At 40.7% G+C, this 23,419-nt stretch overlaps 1 protein-coding gene across 2 annotated transcripts in view; it reads right to left on the minus strand.

The window, feature by feature from the left end:
- Positions 1-23,419, minus strand: part of LOC110502094 (low-density lipoprotein receptor-related protein 1B-like) — a 225,377-nt gene that overhangs the window by 151,937 nt on the left and 50,021 nt on the right. For both annotated transcript variants that reach the window (XM_090216050.1, XM_090216049.1), the window contains exons 21-22: positions 20,084-20,178; positions 17,436-17,585 (exon numbers count right to left, since the gene is read on the minus strand). In XM_090216050.1, coding sequence (XP_090072176.1) covers positions 17,436-17,585; positions 20,084-20,178 — 245 coding nt within the window. The remainder of the gene's footprint in view (positions 1-17,435; positions 17,586-20,083; positions 20,179-23,419) is intronic.

Genomic DNA, 23,419 nt, shown 5'->3' on the forward strand with positions numbered 1-23,419 from the left:
TTTATGTGTCGGGGGGCTAGGGTCAGTTTGTTATATCTGGAGTACTTCTCCTGTCCTATTCGGTGTCCTGTGTGAATTTAAGTGTGCTCTCTCTAATTCTCTCTTTCTCTCTTTCTTTCTCTCTCTCTGAGGACCTGAGCCCTAGGACCATGCCTCAGGACTACCTGACATGACTCCTTGCTGTCCCCAGTCCACCTGGCCGTGCTGCTGCTCCAGTTTCAACTGTTCTGCCTTATTATTATTGGACCATGCTGGTCATTTATGAACATTTAAACATCTTGGCCATGTTCTGTTATAACGAAGGGCTATATAAATACATTTGATTTGATTTGCTAAACATGTGTATGTGACAAATAAAATTTGATTTGATAAATACTTAGCCCATTTTTTTTTTTTGCTTTGTCATTATGGGGTATTGTGTATAGATTGATGTCGGTTAAAAAAATAATCAATTTTAGAATGAGGCTGTAATGTAACAAAATGTGGAAAAAGTCAAGGGGTCTGAATACTTCTGAATGCACTGTATGTAAGTATATTTCTTTGCTATTCAATTGATTATTACGTTGTCCGCTGTCAATTGGCTGACCAATAACTGTCATCCAAAATTCCATGACCGTCACAGCCCTATGTAGAGTACCTATCTGGTATTGTGCAGGAGAAGTGGTTAGGAGAAGAAGGTTATACCATGAGTTTAGAGAGTGCTGTCTATACGTGTCCATGTTTGGAAAGTGTGTACAGTATGCATCCCATTTAGGAATGGAACAAACACCATCCTATTCCATTCCCCCTGGTGAAATCCAGTGATGCTCACTACTGGCTCCAGACTAGAGCATTCAACTCAGATGTGACAGGGGTTTTTCATTCAAAAACCCAGCGGAGTGCAACCAACCTCACCTAACACTGTGAACTGTTGCATGCTAATACCAGATCCTTAAGAGAGGGCCACAGAGGTGTACCCTGAATAAATATTGGTCCACTTTCCCAATCTGAAAATGAATGAAATGTGTTCTGAAGTTAGCAGAAGGATTAGCAAGACTTTCATATTTATTATCAGTGCCATTTTCAACAAAGATTCAACACGTATGAGAATTTAAAAGTTGATATTTCAGTGAGGCAATGGTTATGCACAGACGTCCTATTCAATTTTGCAGTCGCAGACAGCGGAGGTGCTTCAACGGAAATATTACTTTTATTTACAATACTTTCTTATAATAATAGATATATTTTTATATTAAATTGCTGTGACAATTGATTGTCTGCTTTAAATGTTTGGGTGTTGCAATTTGGTGTATTGTTCAGTTCTGCAAATTAACTATTTTCAAGGATATTGTTTACTTTATTTTTGTCAGTCATAACCATTGTCAGCAGGGAAAATCTAATAGATGATTGCACCCAAGCAGTTTCTAAAAAAAACAAATATGCCTAAGTATTATGTTTTCCTTTATCATAACTATCAAATAAAATAAAATGCAATTATGTTTGTCACAAAATACACCAGGTAGACCTTACTGTGAAATGCTTACTTACAAGCCATTAACCAACAATAAAGTTCAAGAAATAGAGTTAAGAAAATATTTACTAAAAAAACAAAAGTAAAAAATGAAATAATGTGCGGGGATACAGGTAATTTGTACATGTAGGTTGGGGTGAAGTGACTACGCAGTGATAATAAACAGCGAATAGCTGTCCTGCCCTCTTCACGACTGTTTTGGTGTGTTTGGACCTTGATAGTTTATTGTTGATGTGGACACCAAGGAACTTGAAATTCTCGACCCGCTCCACTAGAGCCCCGTTGATGTTAACGAGGGCCTGTTCAGCCCTCCTTTTCCTGTAGTCCACATCATCTCCTTTGTCTTGCTCATATTGAGGGAGAGGTTGTTTTCCTGGCATCACACTGCCAGGTTTCTGACTTCCCCCCTATAGGCTGTCTCATCGTTGTTGGTGATCAGGCCTACCACTGTTGTATCGTCCGCAAACTTCATGATGGTGTTGGAGTCAGTCTTGGCCACACAGTCGTAGGTGAACAGGGAGTACAGGAGGGGACCAAGCATGCACCCCTGAGGATCAGTGTTGTGACGTGAATCTCATTAATGTGACTGTTATTTATCGAATAATTACCTACTATGTTTAATTGTTACCAGATTAAATTAAGCATTTAACAATTAACTCATTAGAAATTTGGGGCACCATGGAAGAAGTTGTTTAACGAGTTACAATCTCCCGAATTAAACTCAAGAATATAGATATCGATAACAGTCACTTATTAATAGTTCCCTTATGTCAGTCTCATTCTGAAAGTCGCAGACTTGTCGAATCTGTACAAACCCGAGTTTTAGTGATTATTCCATACCACACAAATTGATTTGATTATTTATTTACAAAAAAAGAAATGATAACACAGGATACACACACGCGCGGTATAAGATATTGATTAGAAACTTAATACTATGAAAACAGGTCCCTAGCAGACTAACACAATATGACACTTGTTACAAAAGATGGAGAGTTAAATAGAAAGCGAGAGAGAAAGTGAGACAACACTTGGATACATTTGGGAACTTTACTCACAGTAATCCTAATACGTTGCCCCGAACAGCCGCCCTTTGGTGTAAGAAGTAATGCATGTACTTAGATGTTGAAGGTCTTCGTCGTGTATTTCTGTTGGACCCAGGCCTTCGTGAAAAGGGTTCCGCTTTGTGAAAAGGTTCCGATTGGACCTTCTCTTTCGGATTGGTAAGTGTAAGTCTATGTCCACAAGAGGTCACAATGTCCTTCTCCTTGGTTGTCTGTGTTTACTTTCACTCGTTCTTGAAGAGTGGTCTTCTGAGGACAGCTAATCAGCCATGTCGATTATCCCCGATTATCGATTATTAAGGTTGTGATGAGAGCAGTGTAGTCGACGATGGTTTGAAGAGAAGAAACGGATGATTCTTCTTAAATTAACTTTCTTAGATACAGCACTTGACTAACCTTGATTGTTAGTCTACTTTGTCTTCTTCAACTCGTGTCGATTTTCAGGGTCGTAGCCAATGTAGACCTAGCTGCAGCTGGTGGTCCTTCTAGTCTGGTATGGTAATTCTTAAATCACCCTTGGGTAAAAAGGGGTGTTTTCGTCATGCTGACATGCTCTCTGAGATCCCTAGGGTGTGGCTAGTTACGAGACAAAGTATCATCATTACTAGGATCTCGTTATATAACTACAATCATATCTTAACAAAAATATTGTCTTCATCCTTGATATACATAAAGGATGCAAACCTGATATACACAGTGTGAAAGCTCTTCCAGTTGCAATGTTTTCATTATAACATTTTTATAAAAAATTTTATGACTTCACAAAATAGACATTTATTTCCCTTGTTCCATCTCTCATCATTCCCCACATTTGGATGTTGAAATATATTGTCCCAGTGTTCATTGTTTTTTGGCGGCAAAACCTTCTGTAATAAAGCAATTTCTTTCCCAATACTGAGGAGCAAAGGAAGAGATTCCCCTCCTGCCTAATTTACAACCGATTGTTAAGGTGTCAACCCGGTCAGGGAGAGGTGTAAAATGTCAGTGAAGACACTTGCCAGTTGGTCCACGAATTCTCTGAGTACACACCCTGGTAATCCATCTGGCACCATGGCCTTGTGAATGTTGACCTGTTTAAGGTCTTGCTCACATCTGCTAAGGGGAGCGTGATCACACAGTCATCCAGAACAGCTGGTGCTCTCATGCATGCTTCAGTGTTCCTTGCCTCAAAGCAAGCATAAAAGTAATTTAGCTTGTCTGGTAGGCTCGAGTCACTGGGCAGTTCGCGGCTGGGATTCCCTTTTCTAGTCCGTAATACTTTGCAAGCCTTGCCACATCTGATGAGCATCTTAGTCCTGTATTGACACATTGCCTGTTTGATGGTTCATCTGAGGGCATAGCAGGATTTCTTATAAGCGTCCAGCCATCAGCTCGGTGCAGATGTTGCCTGTAATCCATTACTTTTGGTTAGGATATGTACGTACGGTCACTGAGGGGATGACGTCGCCGATGCACTATTTGATGAGGCCAGTGACTGAGGTGGTATACTCCTCAATGCCATTGGATGAATCACGGAACATATTCCAGTTATGCTAGCAAAACAGTTCTGTAACGTAGCATCTGCGTCATTGGGGGTGGCAGGTAGGGTAGTGGTTAGAGCGTCGGACAAGTAATCAAAAGCTTGCAAGATCGAATCCCTGAGCTGACAAGGTAAAAGTCTGTCATCCTGCCGCTGAACGAGGCAGTTAACTCACAGTTCCTAGGACGTCATAGAAAATAAGAATTTGTTCTTAACTGACCTGCCTAGTTAAATAAAGGTTAAAAAAAGCAGGAATCAGGAGGGTATAATTATGGTCAGATTTGTCAAATGGAGGGGGTGGGAGAGCTTTGTATGCGTCTCTGTGTGTGGAGTAAAGGTGGTCTAGAGTTTTTTTCCTCTGCTTGAACATGTGACATGCTGGTAGAAATGAGTTAAAATGGATTTAAGTTTGCCTGCATTAAAGTCCCTGGCCAATGGGTTTTCTGCTTCTGGATGATCATTTTTTTGTTCACTTATGGCCTTATCAACCCAAATCAATGTTTATTTGTCACGTGCGCCGTATACAACAGGTGTAGAAGACCTTACAGTGAAATGCTTACCTACAGGCTCTAACCAATAGTGCAAAAAAAGGTGTTAGGTGAGCAATAAATAAGTAAAGAAATAAAACAACATTAAAAAGACAGGCAATATACATTAGAGAGGCTATAAAAGTAGCGAGGCTACATACAGACACCGGTTAGTCAAGCTGATTGAGGTAGTATGTACATGTTGATATGGTTAAAGTGTCTATGCATATATGATGAACAAGAGAGTAGCAGTAGCGTAAAAGAGGAGTTGGCGGGTGGTGGGTGGCGGGACACAATGCAGATAGCCCGGTTAGCCAATGTGCGGGAGCACTGGTTGGTCGGCTCAATTGAGGTAGTATGTACATGCATTTATAGTTAAAGTGACTATGCATATATGATGAACAATAGAGTAGCAGTAGCATAAAAAGAGTGGTTGGGGGGGAACACAATGCAAATAGTCCGGGTAGCCATATACCTTTTCAGGAGTCTTATGGCTAGGAGGTAAAAACTGTTGAGAAGCCTTTTTTGTCCTAGACTTGGTACTCCGGTACCGCTTGCCATGGGGTAGTAGAGAGAGCAGTCTATGACTGGGGTGGCTGGGGTCTTTTACAACTTTTAGGGCCTTCCTCTGACACCGCCTGGTGTAGAGATCCTGGATGGCAGGGAGCTTAGCCCCAGTGATGTACTGGGCCGTAAGCACTACCCTCTGTAGTGCCTTGCGGTCAGAGGCCGAGGAATTGTCGTACCAGCCAGTGATGCAACCAGTCAGGATGCTTTCGATGTTGCAGCTGTAGAACCTTTTGATGATCTGAGGACCCATGCCAAATCTTTTTAGTTTCCTGAGGGGGAATAGGCTTTGTGGTGCCCTCTTCACAACTGTCTTGGTGTGTTTGGACCATTCTTGTTGAGTGAGGTCTCAGTGCCAGCATCGGTTTGTGGTTTTAAATAGACGGCTGCGAATAATATAGATGAGAACTCTCTCGGTAGATATTGTGTCCTACAGCTTATCATGAGGTCCTTTACCTCATGTGAGCAATACTTAGAGACTTATTTAATATAACATATCGCGCACCAGCAGTTATTGACAAATAGAGACACACCCAGCCCCTCGTCTTACCAGATGTAGCTGCTCTGTCCTGCCAATGCGCGGAAAACCCAGCCAGCTCTATATTATCCGTGTCGTCGTGGCTCAGTGAAACATAAGATATTACAGTTTTGAATGACAGGGATTTGAATGACGGGGATTTGGGCCTGGTCTCTGGAAAGCAGTGTATCCTTCACGTCGGACTCATTAAAGAATACATCTTCGTCCAGTTCGTGGTGAATAATCGCTGTTCTGATGTCCAGAAGCTCTTTTCAGTCATAAGAGAGGGTAGCAGCAACTTTATGTACAAAATTAGTTACAAACAATTGGAAAAAACTAAATAGCACAGCTGGTTTAGGAGCCTGTAAATGGCAGCCATCCCCTCCGGCGCCATTGTATCAGACTAGACAACAGACTAGAACGTAATAAGATGTTACCTAATTACAACATCTTTCATAATGTAGCCTATGCCTCAGTTGTTGTAAAGAAGAGAAGGAAGGAACCCACTACAATTCAGTGTAATAGCCTTGGGCTGAAAGTCAAAATTCAAAGGAAAGTAAAAAAAAAATGTCTGGAACAGCCAAATTGCTTTGAGTACGACTGACAGCTTACCCTGCGGATCACCTAGACAAGTTTAGCTGTGCTTTCCGCGTTAATTTAATGCCATTGGGGCAAGTAGGTAGCAGTGATTTCTTGGTTATTGCTTATCAAATTACATTTCCTCCTCAACCGCTGAGTTTGATGGCAAGTGGAGACTGATCACCCACACGGCCTAAACACCTAGCCTCACCTCACATCACCTAACACACACACACAATCTAAACACAGGCCCTCAACTCTCCGTCTAACAGATCCAATAACAGTAGTGCATAAACCTGGTGTTACACACATTGCTTCATTTACCTCTATTCAAAAATGTCCTCTGGAATCATCCATTCAGCAGGAAAACATGCAATTGGTGACATTTTTAGGGAATTATTTGCCATTTGTTGTGACTGAGCTCTTCAAATCACCTTCAAATCATCAGCTCCATCGACGATTACACTAATTTTGCTGCTCATTCTGGCAATTAAGCCTGTCAAATTTGCTACATTTACCTGGAGCTAACTCTGCAAATAGCACTGCTGGGTTATTTAAAACGTAATAGTCAATCGATCAATAATATTGTATAATAATACTCTTAGCTAAATTAATTTACAATCTGTAGAAACAATCAGAATGGTAAGGTTCAGAACTTTTGTGAAACATCACAACACAGTTGAAAAATATATGGCAAATAGAGAACTGGATAGTGTTCAGAGATAGATGGGAGGGGTTGAGTGGAGCTTTAGGATGGTACTAAAAACAAACAAAAGATAACTAGGGTAAAATATACTGTGTCTGTAAAATGTATATAGTACGTATAAGCTGGAAGTAGAACGCTAAGTGTTGTTGTCCATTAGTTTACTCCAATTATAGGAGGGGTGGTAGGGTTATGGGAAAATAATAAAGGAAAATATTTTTTATATATTTACTAAAAAATATATAGGGGGTTTGGAAATGATGCAGACAATTACATCGATGGAAGGCACAATCTGCAATATTAAAGCTGATCTTTCACCCCGCCCACCCCAAATGAAAAAAACAATATAAAAAAAAAAATCTGTCATTCTGAGTCTCAACATGGTGTTTAGCACTTCAACTGAACATTCTCAGTATGACATGACACAACAGCAGGAATGAAGTAACAGTTAGCTTCCATTCCACACCACAGTCGCAAAACTAAACTATTGATAACCTGTCAGGCAGGGCAACCTTGGGTAAACCTCTCATCGATAGTCAGTCACACACACACACACACACACATTCACACACACAGATACACACACAGATACACACACACAAAACGGGGCGATAGATCCAGCCCCCTGTTAGGTATCAATCTCTCTTCATTGAAACAGGCTGATGGTTGAGCCTAACCACACCAAGCACAGCCTTTCATTGATTGACTCAAAGCAGATCAAAGGCCTCAGCTACAGGAAGGAACTGGTGTTTAATCAGCATTCAATAACATTGATTCGCTAACTCACAACGGAGAAGAGCCCCTAATACTAGCAAGAAAATAAAGCTAACGCTATCTAATAGGCAATTTCCCTTTGGAACAGATGGCATATATAGCCAGGGACATATGAAAAAGAAAACAATAATATTGCTGAACCTGATTGATACCAGAGTGTTAATTTATTGTTATAGCTCTCAACAGATTATTCTGCATTCTGTAAATGTGGATCCTTGACGTGAATATGAACCTTAACTCATATTAAAAACAAAAGGCTATGTTTTAAGTGAGAATAGGCATTGATCTGATGCCAAAACTGAAAGGAAATTCACATGAGCACCACAATGCCTACTCCACCCATGCTATACCAAGGTTTTCCAGCACACAGCTTTGACCTACTACAGTAGCTATTTAAAAAAAATGTAACCAGGCAAGTCAGTTAAGGACAAATTCTTATTTACAATGATTGCCTACCCCGGCCAAACTCTAACCTGGCCGACGCTGGGCCAATTGTGCGCCGCCCTATGGGGACTCCCAATCACGGCTAGTTGTGATACAGCCTGGAATCAAACCAGGGTCTGTAGTGACCCCTCTAGCACTGAAATGCTGTGCCTTAGACAGCTGTGCCACTTGGGAGGGTGCCCAATGTTGGTATTGTACTTCAAACTATGTGTAGGCAGGTTGGTGAAGATTAAAATCTTTTCAAGCAGCCAAAAGTATTGGTACAAAGTAAAGTATTGCTGTATGTCCTTAAACATTATTTTAGCAAAACATGTCATTGAAAAAAAAATCTAATAACATACGTTTTTGGTCAGTAGATTCCAGACATAACAGGTGGTGGTGTGTTGGACACAGTGGCTCAGTTATGACTGTCTGCATTCCTGCTTTCTTTGCCTGTTAGCTCACCTGTGTAATATTGAATTAAGTGTTTCAAACATGGACCTGTTTTATTAATTGCTGTGCTGCTCACTGGACAGTTCCTGAACTGTGTCAAAATAATATGTAGCTTAAAGTTATGTTTGTCCCTTTTGCAATAAAGTTGGTGATGCAACAGTAATAATAATTTACAATAGGCCTATGTCTAAAAATACATATGGCCAAATAATATACAGTGCCTTGCGAAAGTATTTGGCCCCCTTGAACTTTGCGACCTTTTGCCACATTTCAGGCTTCAAACATAAGGATATAAAAGTGTATTTTTTTGTGAAGAATCAACAACAAGTGGGACACAATCATGAAGTGGAACGACATTTATTGGATATTTCAAACTTTTTTAACAAATCAAAAACTGAAAAATTGGACGTGCAAAATTATTCAGCCCCTTTACTTTCAGTGCAGCAAACTCTCTCCAGAAGTTCAGTGAGGATCTCTGAATGATCCAATGTTGACCTAAATGACTAATGATGATAAATACAATCCACCTGTGTGTAATCAAGTCTCCGTATAAATGCACCTGCACTGTGATAGTCTCAGAGGTCCGTTAAAAGCGCAGAGAGCATCATGAAGAACAAGGAACACACCAGGCAGGTCCAACATACTGCTGTGAAGAAGTTTAAAGCCGGATTTGGATACAAAAAGATTTCCCAAGCTTTAAACATCCCAAGGAGCACTGTGCAAGCGATAATATTGAAATGGAAGGAGTATCAGACCACTGCAAATCTACCAAGACCTGGCCGTCCCTCTAAACTTTCAGCTCATACAAGGAGAAGACTGATCAGAGATGCAGCCAAGAGGCCCATGATCACTCTGGATGAACTGCAGAGATCTACAGCTGAGGTGGGAGACTCTGTCCATAGGACAACAATCAGTCGTATATTGCACAAATCTGGCCTTTATGGAAGAGTGGCAAGAAGAAAGCCATTTCTTAAAGATATCCATAAAAAGTGTTGTTTAAAGTTTGCCACAAGCCACCTGGGAGACACACCAAACATGTGGAAGAAGATGCTCTGGTCAGATGAAACCAAAATTGAACTTTTTGGCAACAATGCAAAACATTATGTTTGGCGTAAAAGCAACACAGCTGAACACACCATCCCCACTGTCAAACATGGTGGTGGCAGCATCATGGTTTGGGCCTGCTTTTCTTCAGCAGGGACAGGGAAGATGGTTCAAATTGATGGGAAGATGGATGGAGCCAAATACAGGACCATTCTGGAAGAAAACCTGATGGAGTCTGCAAAAGACCTGAGACTGGGACGGAGATTTGTCTTCCAACAAGACAATGATCCAAAACATAAAGCAAAATCTACAATGGAATGGTTAAAAAATAAACATATCCAGGTGTTAGAATGGCCAAGTCAAAGTCCAGACCTGAATCCAATCGAGAATCTGTGGAAAGAACTGAAAACTGCTGTTCACAAATGCTCTCCATCCAACCTCACTGAGCTCGAGCTGTTTTGCAAGGAGGAATGGGAAAAAAATTCAGTCTCTCGATGTGCAAAACTGATAGAGACATACCCCAAGCGACTTACAGCTGTAATCGCAGCAAAAGGTGGCGCTACAAAGTATTAACTTAAGGGGGCTGAATAATTTTGCACGCCAATTTTTCAGTTTTTGATTTGTTAAAAAAGTTTGAAATATCCAATAAATGTCGTTCCACTTCATGATTGTGTCCCACTTGTTGTTGATTCTTCACAAAAAAATACAGTTTTATATCTATGTTTGAAGCCTGAAATGTGGCAAAAGGTCGCAAAGTTCAAGGGGGGCGAATACTTTCGCAAGGCACTGTATATACATATACAGCATTTTAATAGCAGGACACTGTAAAGTTCATTATCCCTCTGAAGAGTATGAATTATACAGTTTGTACAAACTAAGTTTGTTTTGTAACTTATTTTGTGCATAATGTTGCTGCTACCGTCTCTTATGACCGAAAAGAGCTTCAGGACATCAGAACAGTGATTACTCACCTCAAATTGGATGAAGAATTGATTCGGATGGGAAGGATATACTCCAAAACACCCGTACAGGCCCTCATTCCCATCATTCGCTGGAGAAAGAAACTGAGATTTCACGGAAAGAGATCGGGGTACCTTGTGAGGACCAGGAAACAAGTGGCTAATTTGCCTTTACCATCCTCAAAGTTAGCTAACGTTCAATCGTTGGAAAATAAACGGGACATTAAAAACTGTAATATCTTATGTTTCACCGAGTCGTAGCTGAACAACATTAATAAAATACAGTTGGCGGGTTATACACTCTATCAGCAGGATAGAACAGCAGCCTCTGGTAAGACATGGGGCGGGGGCCTATGCATATTTGTAAACAACAGCTGGGGCATGATATCGAAGGAAGTCTTGAGGTTTTGCTCATCTGAGAAGAGTATGTCATGACAAACTGCAGACCACACTATCTACAGTTGAAGTCGGAAGTTTACATACACCTTAGCCAAATACATTTAAACTCAGTTTCACAATTCCTGACAATTAATCAGAGTAAAAATTCCCTGTCTTAGGTCAGTTAGGATCACCACTTTATTTTAAGAATGTGAAATGTCAGAACAATAGTAGAGAGAATGATTTATTTCAGCTTTTATTTCTTTCATCACATTCCCAGTGGGTCAGAAGTTTACATACATTCAATTAGTATTTGGTAGCATTGCCTTTAAATTGTTTAACTTGGGTCAAACGTTTCAGGTAGCCTTCCACAAGCTTCCCACAATAAATTGGGTGAATTTCGGCCCATTCCTCCTAACAGAGCTGGTCAGGAGGAATGTTTGTAGGCCTCCTTGCTCACACACATTTTTATGTTCTGCCCACAAATGTTCTATAGGGTTGAGGTCAGGGCTTTGTGAAGGCCACTCCAATACCTTGACTTTGTTGTCCTTAAGCCATTTTGCCACAACTTTGGAGGTATGCTTGGGGTCATTGTCCACTTGGAAGATCCATTTGTGACCAAGTTGTAACTTCCTGACTGATGTCTTGAGATGTTGCTTCAATATATCCACATAATTGTCCTACCTAATGATGCCATGTATTTTCTGAAGTGCACCAGTCCCTCCTGCAGCAAAGCACCCCCACAACATGATGCTGCCACCCCCGACCTTCACGGTTGGGATGAGTTTCTTCGGCTTGTAAGCCTCCCCCTTTTTCCTCCAAACATAACGATGGTCATTATGGCCAAACAGTTCTATTTCTTGTTTCATCAGACCAGAGGACATTTCTCCAAAAAATACGATCTTTTACATTTTTATTTCAACTTTATTTAATGCAGGAAAACTTAAATCAGTTTTACCTCATTTCTATCAGCATGTTAACTTAGGGCTAGGCCCCTTTTTTCTACACTGCCTATAGCTCAGGCCATGAAGCCAGGATATGCATATAATTGGTACCATTGGAAAAGAGAAACTTTGAAGTTTGTAAAAATGTTAAAAATAATACAGTAGATATGGTAGGAGAAAATCAAAAGAAAAAACAACCTGACTTTTTTTGTTTTGGAGAGACTATCCTCTTAGAAATGCAAGAGTAAGGTCATATTGAAAATAAGCTCCCTGGATGCAATTCCCATGGCTTCCACAAGGTGTCAGAAGGCTATGTTCAAGGTTTCAGGCATGTATCTTCAAAAATGAATAAGAAATATATGTCTTTGCAGATGGACACAGTCTTGGAAATTCTTGTTTGCGCACGCCACGACGAAATTTCACACCTACTAAAACTTCTATCCGTAAGAAATATTATAGTTTGATTACATTTTAGGGTATCTGAGGAGTTAATAGAAATGTATTTTGAGTTGTTGAAACAAAGTTTAGGGGAAGATTTTTGGATTTCTTTCTCTGCGTGTTGAATGAGTGGATTACTCAACACGATGGCGCCAACTAAATGGACTTTTTGGGATATAATGAAGGATTTTATCTAAAAAAACGACACTACTTGTTATAGCTGGGACCCTTTGGACGACAAATCAGAGGAAGATTTTCAAAAAGTAAGTATTTAATTGTTATTTGTGAATGTATGAAACCTGTGCCGGTGGAAAAATATTTTGATGTGGGGCGCCGACCTCAAACAATCGCATGGCATGTTTTCGCTGTAATAACTACTGTAAATCGGACAGTGCAGTTAGATTAACAATAATTTCATCTTTCAGCCGATATAAGACACTATCCCTAAGAATTGCAAGCAGAGGGAAAAAAACTCTAGACCACCTTTACTCCACACACAGAGACAAGTACAAAGCTCTCCCTTGCCTTCCATTTGGCAAATCTGACCATAACTCTACCCTCCTGATTCCTGCTTACATGCAAAAATTGAATGAATGAAGGAGATGCTAAACTACAGGACTGTTTTGCTAGCACAGAATGGAATACATTCCAGGTATTTCCGATGGCATTGAGGAGTACACCACATCAGTCACCGGCTTCATTAAGAAATGCATTGATAACGTCATCCCCACAGTCACTTTACATACATACCCCAACCAGAAGCCATGGATGGCAGAAAACATTCGCACTGAGCTAAAGAATAAAGCTGCAGCTTTCAAGGAGTGTGACTCAAACCTGGAAGCATATAAGAAATCCCACTATGCCCTCCGACGAACCATCAAAAAGGCAAATCTTCAATACAGAACTAAGATCAAATACACCGGCTCTGACGCTTGTCGGATGTGGCAGGGCTAGCAAACTATTACAGCCTATACAGGGAAGCACAGCTGAGAGCTGCCCAGTGACACAAACCTATCAGGTGAGCGAAATACCTTCTATGCTCACTTCGAGGCAAGTAACACTGTAACATGCATGAGAGCTCAAGCTGTTCCGGGCGACTGTGTGATCACGCTCTCCGCAGCCAACAATCACAAGGCTGCAGGGCCAGACAGATTACCAGAACGTGTACTCTGAGCATGCGCTGACAAACTGTCAAGAGTCTTCACTGACATTTTCAACCTCTCCCTGTCTGAGTCTGTAATACCAACATGTTTCAAGCAGACCACCATAGTCCCTGTGCCCAAGAACACTAAGGTAACCTGCCTAAATGACTACCGACCTGTAGCACACACGTCTGTAGCCATGAAATGCTTGGAAATGCTGGTCATGGCTCACATCAACACCACTATCCCAGAAACCCTAGACCCACTCCTATTTGCATACCGCACCAACAGATCCACAGATGATGCCATCTCTATTGCACTCCACACTGCCCTTTCACACCTGGACAAAAAGGAACACCTATGTGAGAATGCTATTCATGGACTACAGCTCAGCGTTCAACACCATAGTGTCCTCAAAGCTCATCACTAAGTTAAGGACCCTGGGACTGAACACATCCCTCTGCAACTGGATTTTGGACTTCCTGATGGGCCGCCCCCAGGTGGTAAGGGTAGGTAACAACACATCCGTCATGCTGATCCTCAACATGGGGTCACCTCAGGGGTGCGTGCTCAGTCCCCCTCCTGTACTCCCTGTTCACTCATGACTACAAGGCCAGGCACAACTCCAACACCATCATTAAGTTTGCCGATGACACAACAGTGGTAGGCCTGATTACTGACAATGATGAGATAGCCTATAGGGAGGAGGTCAGACACCTGACCATGTGATGCAAGGACAACAACCTCTCCCTCAACGTGATCAAGACAAAGGAGAAGATTGTGGACTACAGGAAAATGAGGACCTAGCTCGCCCCCACTCTCATTGACAGGGCTGTAGTGGAGCAGGTTGAGAGCTTCAAGTTCCTTGGCGTCCACATCACCAACAAACTATTGTGGCCCATGCACACCAAGACAGTCATGAAGATGGCACGACAAACTTATTCCCCCTCAGGAGACTGAAAATATTTGGCATGCGTCCTCAGATCCTCAAAAGGTTCTACAGCTGCACCATCGAGAGCATCCTGATGGGTTGCATCATTGCCTGGTATGGCAACTACTCGGCCTCCGACTGCAAGGTGCTACAGATGGTAGTGCATACGGCCCAGTACATCACCGGGGCCAAGCTGCCTGCCATCCAGGACCTCTATACCAGGTGGTGTCAGAGGAAGACCCTACAAATTGTCAAAGACTCCAGCCACCCTAGTCATAGACTGTTCCCTCTGCTACTGCACGGCAAGCGGTACCAGAGCACCAAGTCTAGGTCCAAGAGGCTTCTAAACAGCTTCTACCCTCAAGCCATAAGACTCCTGAACATCTAATTAAATGGCTACCCAGACTTTTTGCATTGCCCCCCTCTTTTACGCTGCTGCTACTCTCAGTTATTATCTATGCATAGTCACTTTAATAACTTTACCTACATGTAAATATTACCTCAGTTACCTTGACACCGGTGCCCCCGCACATTGACTCTGTACCAGTACCCCCTGTATATAGCTATGCTATTGTTATTCACTGCTGCTCTTTAATGATTTGTTATTCTCATCTCTTACTTTTTTTCATTTTTTTCTTACAACTGCATTGTTGTTTAAGGGCTTGTAAGTAAGCATTTCACTCTAAGGTCTACTCTACACCTGTTGTATTCGGTGCATGTGACAAATAACGTTTGATTTGATTCGATGAGAGGTGAGGAGTGTGTTGTGTACCTCCAGGCAAGCTGATTTGTGAACTTCCATTGATATTGGTTTCATATTTGCTTAGATATGATGGTAGGGACATTTTTTATTAACACTACACTTCAACCAATGCCTATAATCTACTAAATGTTCCGTTTTTCTTTCAGATTTATCATGGCCTGGAGATCTTTATATGACATTATGTGATGTTGACTGTTTGTGTCTGTTCAGTTTCTTGGTTTTCATTTTCGGTTGAATAAAAAACCTCATATGAAATTAAATCCAAATTGCTATAAAGTTGCAAGGACATAAACAGTTAAACATAAACAGTCATAATATAAAACCATTGCACAATTGTCCTCTTTCTTTGGCAGAATAGGAATATCCCAGTCAAAGCAATGAAAAGCATTACAACCAAACTGTGTGATAGATGGCTTGTTGTGGACACATCATTCCACTGTTCTACTGGAAGTTTCTACTGCTTTGATCAGGGCATTAATCTTTGTCACCTTGCATTTTGGTTCACATTTTGTGGAATGCGATAATGAAGTATCCAACTAGGTCTCCATTTTAACAGCAAGAACATTTTACTTTACAGTACTTCCTCCGTAAAGTAAAACTCTAAAATGGTTGCCAACTTAAAAAGTGTTTTTAATATATGAAGTGAATGTATTGTCATATTTGTTCCAACTTCCATACATCCAGACTCTAAGCAGACACTATAAAGTAACGAATCAAACTTCTATACTCGTTTCTTCACTTTCTGACAGCCTAATTAGGTGTTTTTAAACTCACAGCGAGAGAGAGGCACACATTTGTTCACGGAGGAACGAGGACTGCACTGCAATGCCTAAATACTGTACAGTTTATCAAAGGACAGTGAATTTTCCAACGTTTCTGACCGTCAACACCAAGTTTTAAAAAATCTACATTCTGTCATTGCTTCTCATTACCACTCCTGGCAAACATACATGTACCTTCATACAGCAAGAAGCTTCCTCCCAATTGTACAGGTTGTAACTGTTAGGAAGTGTAGTTTTAAAGAGAAATGCATCCTGAATCCAAAATGCTGTATCGAATGTAATGCAATTAAGAAGCCAGATGCTTTGTGCTGAATTAAATGTCTTATGAGACACTGTGGTCTTACTTTCCCTTTCCATCTGGTCTTAAATCAATCCCATGAACATTCCCCTACTTGGATGTTTGGCATATGTTTTGTCATCCTCTGAGGCCAAACTTTACTTTCCTCTTCAATTTAAGTACTACCGTGCTGCTGACTAGTTGCCAGTGGAGGAAAAACTAATAGAGAATGATAACATTTTAATTTATATTCCCACAATGTATAAATGTTTTTTGAAAAAGATGCATTCACAGATTCCAAACTCCTTTCAAACTTTTCAACTTAATGTAGACTGTGATTACACATAACCTTTTGCATAAAAGTGTCATCAAGTTTGGGAATCAGTTCATTCATTCATGAGTCTTTGTATTATGTAAAGTGCATTGGCACAACAAAACAAATGGTCTTGAGAAAAAAATGCCATCTTATTGAAAAGAAGGACCATGTTGGAGAAATATGTTTCAGCACATTTCCTTATGAAACAAACACACAAACACACACACAAATCTAAGTGATGGATCTTCCAACATATTGCATCCAGCACTGATACCAAGCAACAACACTGCACAATGGCCATCCAAATCCATTCTAATTCCAAAACAATCTATCATCAGTCAAGCTGCAGCTCCAACCAGTGTTTTAATTATCTAATTCCCAGACAATTTCACACAGAGTGAAGCAGAACTGTCAGTCAAAACATAGTATTGGTTAAATGGCTTTATCCAGGAGCCACTTAACTAGCAACATACTCCACAGCTAGGCCCTAATCCTCCCCACGTTCTCCCTTAATTCTTGACGTGGATCTGATGCATTGACTGACATTTTCCACCATTCAAGCCTGATAAAGACCTTCAGGTCGAAACATTGCACAATACAACAGCGGGAGCCTTCATCAATGTGCAGGTATATATTATTTATTTCCTGAGTTTATATTATGTGTACCCAGCACCTGCAAGTCATTAATATATGCAATTTAGCAGATGCTTTTATCCAACACTCCTTACAGTAATGGAGCGATACATTTATAAAGGGGTAGTCCCAGGAATCCATCCCACAACCCTGGATGTGGGTACACTATGTTTGGAACTAGCCACTACTCACCCATAACAGCCAATGCTGACGCTTTGGTTAGCTCCCTCTTCATGCTCTCCAGCACCTCCAGACCACTACCGTCCACATTGCACCTGTTGATAGTGCCATTACCAGAGCTGATCCAGTACAGCTTGTTGGCTGTATAGTCTATGGAGAGACCTGGGGGAGAAGAATGACAGGGTTAATAATAGGTTTTAAACCTTTGTGTCACTATAAAATGAAAATCTGGTGAGTGGTGAAATATAGTGAATTTTATTTTTCAAGTCAGATGTATAATATGTGTGTTTATTTATTTAGATTATTTTTTATTTAGTCACACAGGGTCACAGATGTAGCCTACTTGCAGTGTGCAGTGAAATACTTAAGCTCCAACAGTACAGAATGAAACAATAATAATAAAACAATAAAACATACTGTATATATGTACGGTACATGTTTACAACTGTGACAAGGATACATACATACAGTATAATGCTAATTGGGGTGTGGGCAGGGTAATTGTCCGTAGGCTGCTATTCAGCAGCCTGATGGTTTGTCTGTAGAATATATTGGCCAGTCTGTTAGTGCTAACCATGATGCTCCTGTACTGCCTGTGTCTGAGTGACGGAAGTGGGGAGAACAGGCGTGGCTCGGGTGGCTGAGGTTCCTGATGATCTTCTTGGCCTTCCTGCAACACCAATGTTCTCGGTGTCTTGGAGGGCAGGCAGTGTGCACCCAATGGTGTGTTCGGCTGAGTGTACAACCCTCTGTAGCGCCTTGTGGTCTGCAGCGTTGAAGTTGCTGTATCATGCTGTGATGCAGCCCGACAGTATGCTCTCAATGGTACTCCTGTAGAACACATGAGGGCCCAATGAGACATGACAAATTTCTTCAGCCTCCTGAAGTTGAAGAGTCACTGTCATGCCTTCTTCCCCACTGTGTCCGTGTGGTTTGACCATTTCAGATGTGTTTTTAACCGTCTCCACGGCGGCTCCGTTGATGAGGATGTGGGCGTACCCAGCCTGGTTCTTCCTAAAATCCACAATCAGCACCTTTGTTTTGCCAACATTGAGGGATATGTTGTTCACCTGGCACCTGCCAACCTCCTCCATGTAGGCCGTCTCGTGGTTGTTCGTAATCAGGCCTACTACTGTCATATCATCAGTGAACTTGATGATGGTGTTGTGAGGCCACACAGTCGTGGGTATACAGGGAGTACAGGAGGGGACTGAGGACAAACCCTTATGGAGGAGGGTTTGGAGGAGGTAATGTTGCCTGCCATCACCACTTGGGGGCGGCCTGCCGGGAACTCCTCCATAGGGGTGAGTTCAGTCCCAGGACCGTGAGCATTGTGGTGAGCTTAGAGGACACCATGGTATTGAAGGCCAAGCTGTAGTCGATGAATAGCATCCTCACATATGCATTCCTCTTGTCCAGGTGGGTGAGGGCAGCGTGCAGAACAGTGGTGATTGCATCGTCTGTGGATCTTTTGGGTGGTAGGCAAATTGGAGAGGGTTGAGTGTGTCGGGGAGGGAGGAAGTGATGTGATCTTTGACTGCACTTCATGCAGATGACGGAAGCGAATGCTAGTCATTCAGTCCAGTTACTTTCCCTTTCTTGGGCACGGAGATGATACTGTGAGGATGAGTGTGAGATTGTTGGAATACTTTTTGCGACCTGGGAAGTGACTCCATATGGGCCTTTATTTGTATCTATAGGATTCAGTGTTAATGTGGGTGTGTACTTGTGGCTGTGTTTGTGAGTGTGTGCATGCCTAAGTGTTTGCGAGTGTGTGTGTGTGTGTGTGTGTGTGTGTGTGTGTGTGTGTGTGTGTTGGAATGATTCGTCGCGGCCTGCCTGGGATATCTCTATGACCTCCACTTGACATTATAAATAATTTGACCAATCTCCAGCGGACATGATGGGATTTGACAGAACGGCACAATTGATGGTGGCAACTGGAGGCTATTTTGTGTCTATGAACAGCTTTCTCTGTGTGTGTGTGTGTGTGTGTGGATTTATGGAAGGCAGATTCACAGTCACAACACATCAATAATTTACTCCCGTTCGCAGGTCCGACCCATCATCATACATGATGTAATGTGATGTATATTGTGAACCATCAATTTATATTTCTGACAGGGCCCATCAAGTCAACCCAATTGAGACCCATCAAATACGATGATACTGTGTTTAACTGAGAAAGTGAAGACTTGGCCTTTCAGGTCTACATATGCAGTGAGAACAGAACAGCTGCTTGATACATGAACCTGCAGATGCACCATTGTTCACTGAAGCTTGTATCATCTAAGTATACAAGCTTCAGGTTGAACAACTGTGTATGGCAGCAGATTATGTTTTCAGTTAGTAGCAAATTATTTAAATCCCAACCATTTGTAATTTTGCTTTATAAGAATAGAATAAACCAGTGCTTATGATCAGGGGATATGCAGGTAGAAATATGTATCGTGTTCATTTTAGGCCTTTCGTTATCAGGACTAGGGAAGTCCTCAAATGTACACCCTACATTGGCCAAAGCAGGTACTGCCAGGTTGTTGTACTGCTCCTGTGTATGACATTGGAATATGTCCCATGATAAATAATGTTGGAAACATTGTGTTGGAACAAGCAGTAATGTTCCACAGTCTGAACAAACAGAGCTATAATGTTCAACTGACCGACTGGTTCCCGTTGGTTCTGGTGAAGGACCTTGCTGTTGCTCCCATCCATGTTGGCTATGTTTATCGTGTTGCCATCTGTCCAGTAGATTTTCCTAAAGTCAAAGAGCATCAGAAGCCTACAGTTACACACACATTGCACATTACATGTTATTTTTTCCACACTTTGTTACGTTACAGCCTTATTCTAAAAAGTATTAAATGGTAGTTTTTTTGTCATCAATCTACACACAATACCCTATAATGACAATGCAAAAACAGTTATTGACATTTTTGCAAATGTATATATATATATATAAAATCACATGTACAGAAGCATTCAGACCCTTTACTCAGTACTTTGTATAAGCACTTTTGGCAGTGATTACAGCCTTCAGTCTTCTTGGGTATGACACTACAAACTTGGCACACCTGTATTTGTGGAGTTTTTCTCTGCAGATCCTCTCAAACTCTGTCAGGTTGGATGGGGAGCGTTGCTGCACAGCTATTTTCAGGTCTCTCCAGAGATGTTTGATTGAGCTCTGGCTGGGCCACTCAAGGACCGTCATAGACTTGTCCCGAAGCCACTCCTGCATTGTCTTTGTTATGTGATTAGGGCCGTTGTCCTGTTGGAAGGTGAACCTTCGCCCCAGTCTGAAAAGGGATGGTGGCAGGTTTCCTACACTTGGTTTTCAGGCCAAATAATTCAATATTGGTTTCATCAGACCGGAGAATCTTGTTTCTCATGGTCTGAGAGTCCTTTAGGTGCCTTTTGGCAATCTCCAAGCTGTCATGTGCCTTTTACTGAGGAGTGGCTTCCGTCTGACCACTCTACCATAAAGGCCTGATTGGTGGAGTGCTGCAGAGATAGTTGTCCTTCTGGAAGGTTCTCCCATCTCCACAGAGGAACTCTGGAGCTCTGTTAGAGTGACCACCGGGTTCTTGGTCACATCCCTGACCATGGCCCTTCTCCCCCGATTGCTCAGTTTGGCCGGGCGGCCAGCTCTAGGAAGAGTCTTGGAGATTCAAAACTTCTTTCATTTAAGAATGGTGGAGGCCACTGTGTTCTTGGGGACCTTCAATGCTGCAAACATTTGTGGTACCCTGTCACAGATCTGTGCCTCGACACAATCCTGTCTCGGAGCTCGACGGACAATTCCTTCATTATTTCCAGCTACATTTACGTAAAAGGTATTCCTGTTTTTTTTTACATTTGCAAACATTTCATTATGGGGTATTGTGTGTAGATTGATGAGGGAAACATTATACTTAATCCATTTAGAAAAATAAAAGGGGTCTGAATACTTTTCGAAAGCACTGTATATATATTTTTATATATAACATTCTACTGGTTGCAAACATTTTGTGTAATAATTTAAAATATAAAAACTGTAAGTTTTGAATCTTGCGTTTTGTGTATCAGTTCATAAACCTAGTGCCATGGAATCGGTACATCGGAAATCTCCTCCTAATTATTTTGCTACCTGTATGGTGCAGTTGTCTATTTTTTTTGTCCTTAAATTAAAGTGGTATAGTTTATTTATCACAATTTTCTTTAGCCAATTTTGGTCTTTAATGCAGGGGCCAACAGACAAGGTCCTTCCTTACCTTCTCACCTTTCCACTTGCCTCCTCCATTTTTGCAGTAATGCTGCAATCAGTTAGTTGTAATTTTGAAGAGCAGAAGTTTCCATGTTTGTTTTATGTTTTTTATGTTTGTTAACTCCATGTGTGACATAACTCCACCAGTTCTATTTATGATATAATTGACAAAGATTATACAGTTTAAAAAAATCTATTCCAATTAGTATATTTGAGTTTAACCATAATATATCTTCTAATGTTTGTTTCACTTTTAACTTTAACTTTTTAAAATTAATTTATTTGTGGATCAAACTGAAATTGCAAATAGTTATCTGTTGCTTGTTTTAAAAATGTTTGTCATATAACTGAAAGTGAGAGGTTTTAATCTGAATGAAGGGAAAAGGGCCATTCTTAAACATGGGGTTAGCCATTCTTACTAATCTGTTAGAGAACCAGTTTGGATTTAAGTATAATTTTTGTATAACTGAATCCATTCGTGAGAGGTCCAATGCTTTAATATTTCTGCACTCCGAATTCATATTCATTATATAAATAGGTCCATTCAATTTTGCCTGGCTTGCCGTTCCAAATAAGAGTGGAATATTTTTTCCACTCTGTAGGTAAGGCCATACAGTGGGTATAGAAAGTCACCACCCCATTTCAAAATGTTCACCTTTTGTTGCCTTACAGGAAGGGGAGGGGGTTCACTTACCCAAATAATGTATTTTTTTACAGCTTTAATTTTTTATACATTTTCAGAGTTTTTAAGAAAAACATTTGCTTGGATATTGTGGGTTACTGTTTGTTAATAAAGCCGGAAAAAGTCCAATTTGATGTGTTTTCAATTCAGGCTGTAAGGTGAACATTTTGAAAGGGTGTGTTGCCTATCTATACGCACATTAAGTAAGTAGGTAAACTGGGATATGACTAAAGAATTCATCAGGGTGATTTTTCCACAAATAGACAGGTGTTGTCCTTTCTATGGTAGCAAAACCTTATATAATTTGGCTAAATTCTATTAAAATGTATCGTTGTGAAATTATTATTTTGGGATATGAATACCGAGTACAGCATGCCCACTTCACTGTCAGACCATTTTAACTACACAGTAATGTAAAAGTTACATTTTTTGAGATCCAATATGTAATATGTTGCATTTATCATAATTCTGTTTTAATCCAAAGAGGTTAGAATAATTATCTAGATCCTCTATGAGGCTGTGCAGGGATCCAAATTGTGGATTTGAAATAAAACATGAATTGTCACCGTACAATGACACTTTTTTTTAAGCCCTGGATTTCTAACCATGTGATATTATTGCTGGATCTGATTTTAATAGCTAACATTTCAATGGCCATAATAAATAAGTAAATATGTTAATAAAGGACAGCCTTACTTTACTCCCTTTGACAATTTAATTATTTCTGAGAAGTTGCCATTATTTACTATTTTATACATGGGGTTATACATGACTTTAATCCATCGTATAAGAGATTCTCCAAAATGTAAATAGTCCAGGCATTTATATATAGATTCCAGTCGTACTTTATCAAAGGCCTTTCAAAGTCAGCTATGAATACGAAATCTAGTTTCCCAGATTTTTCATAGTGTTTTATTGTTTTCACTGCTTGTCTTATATTATCTCCAATGTATTGTCAATGTGAAAAACCTATCTGATTAGGATGAAATAATTTGGTCGTAGAGAGCTGTTTACTTTCTTCATGTCGATACTGTGTGGCTAAATTGCACACAATATAAATATTTCCACTGAATA

This window comes from Oncorhynchus mykiss, chromosome 22 (genome assembly GCF_057628025.1).
Source record: "Oncorhynchus mykiss isolate SJ-2025 chromosome 22, ASM5762802v1, whole genome shotgun sequence".
Classification (NCBI taxonomy): domain Eukaryota; kingdom Metazoa; phylum Chordata; class Actinopteri; order Salmoniformes; family Salmonidae; genus Oncorhynchus; species Oncorhynchus mykiss.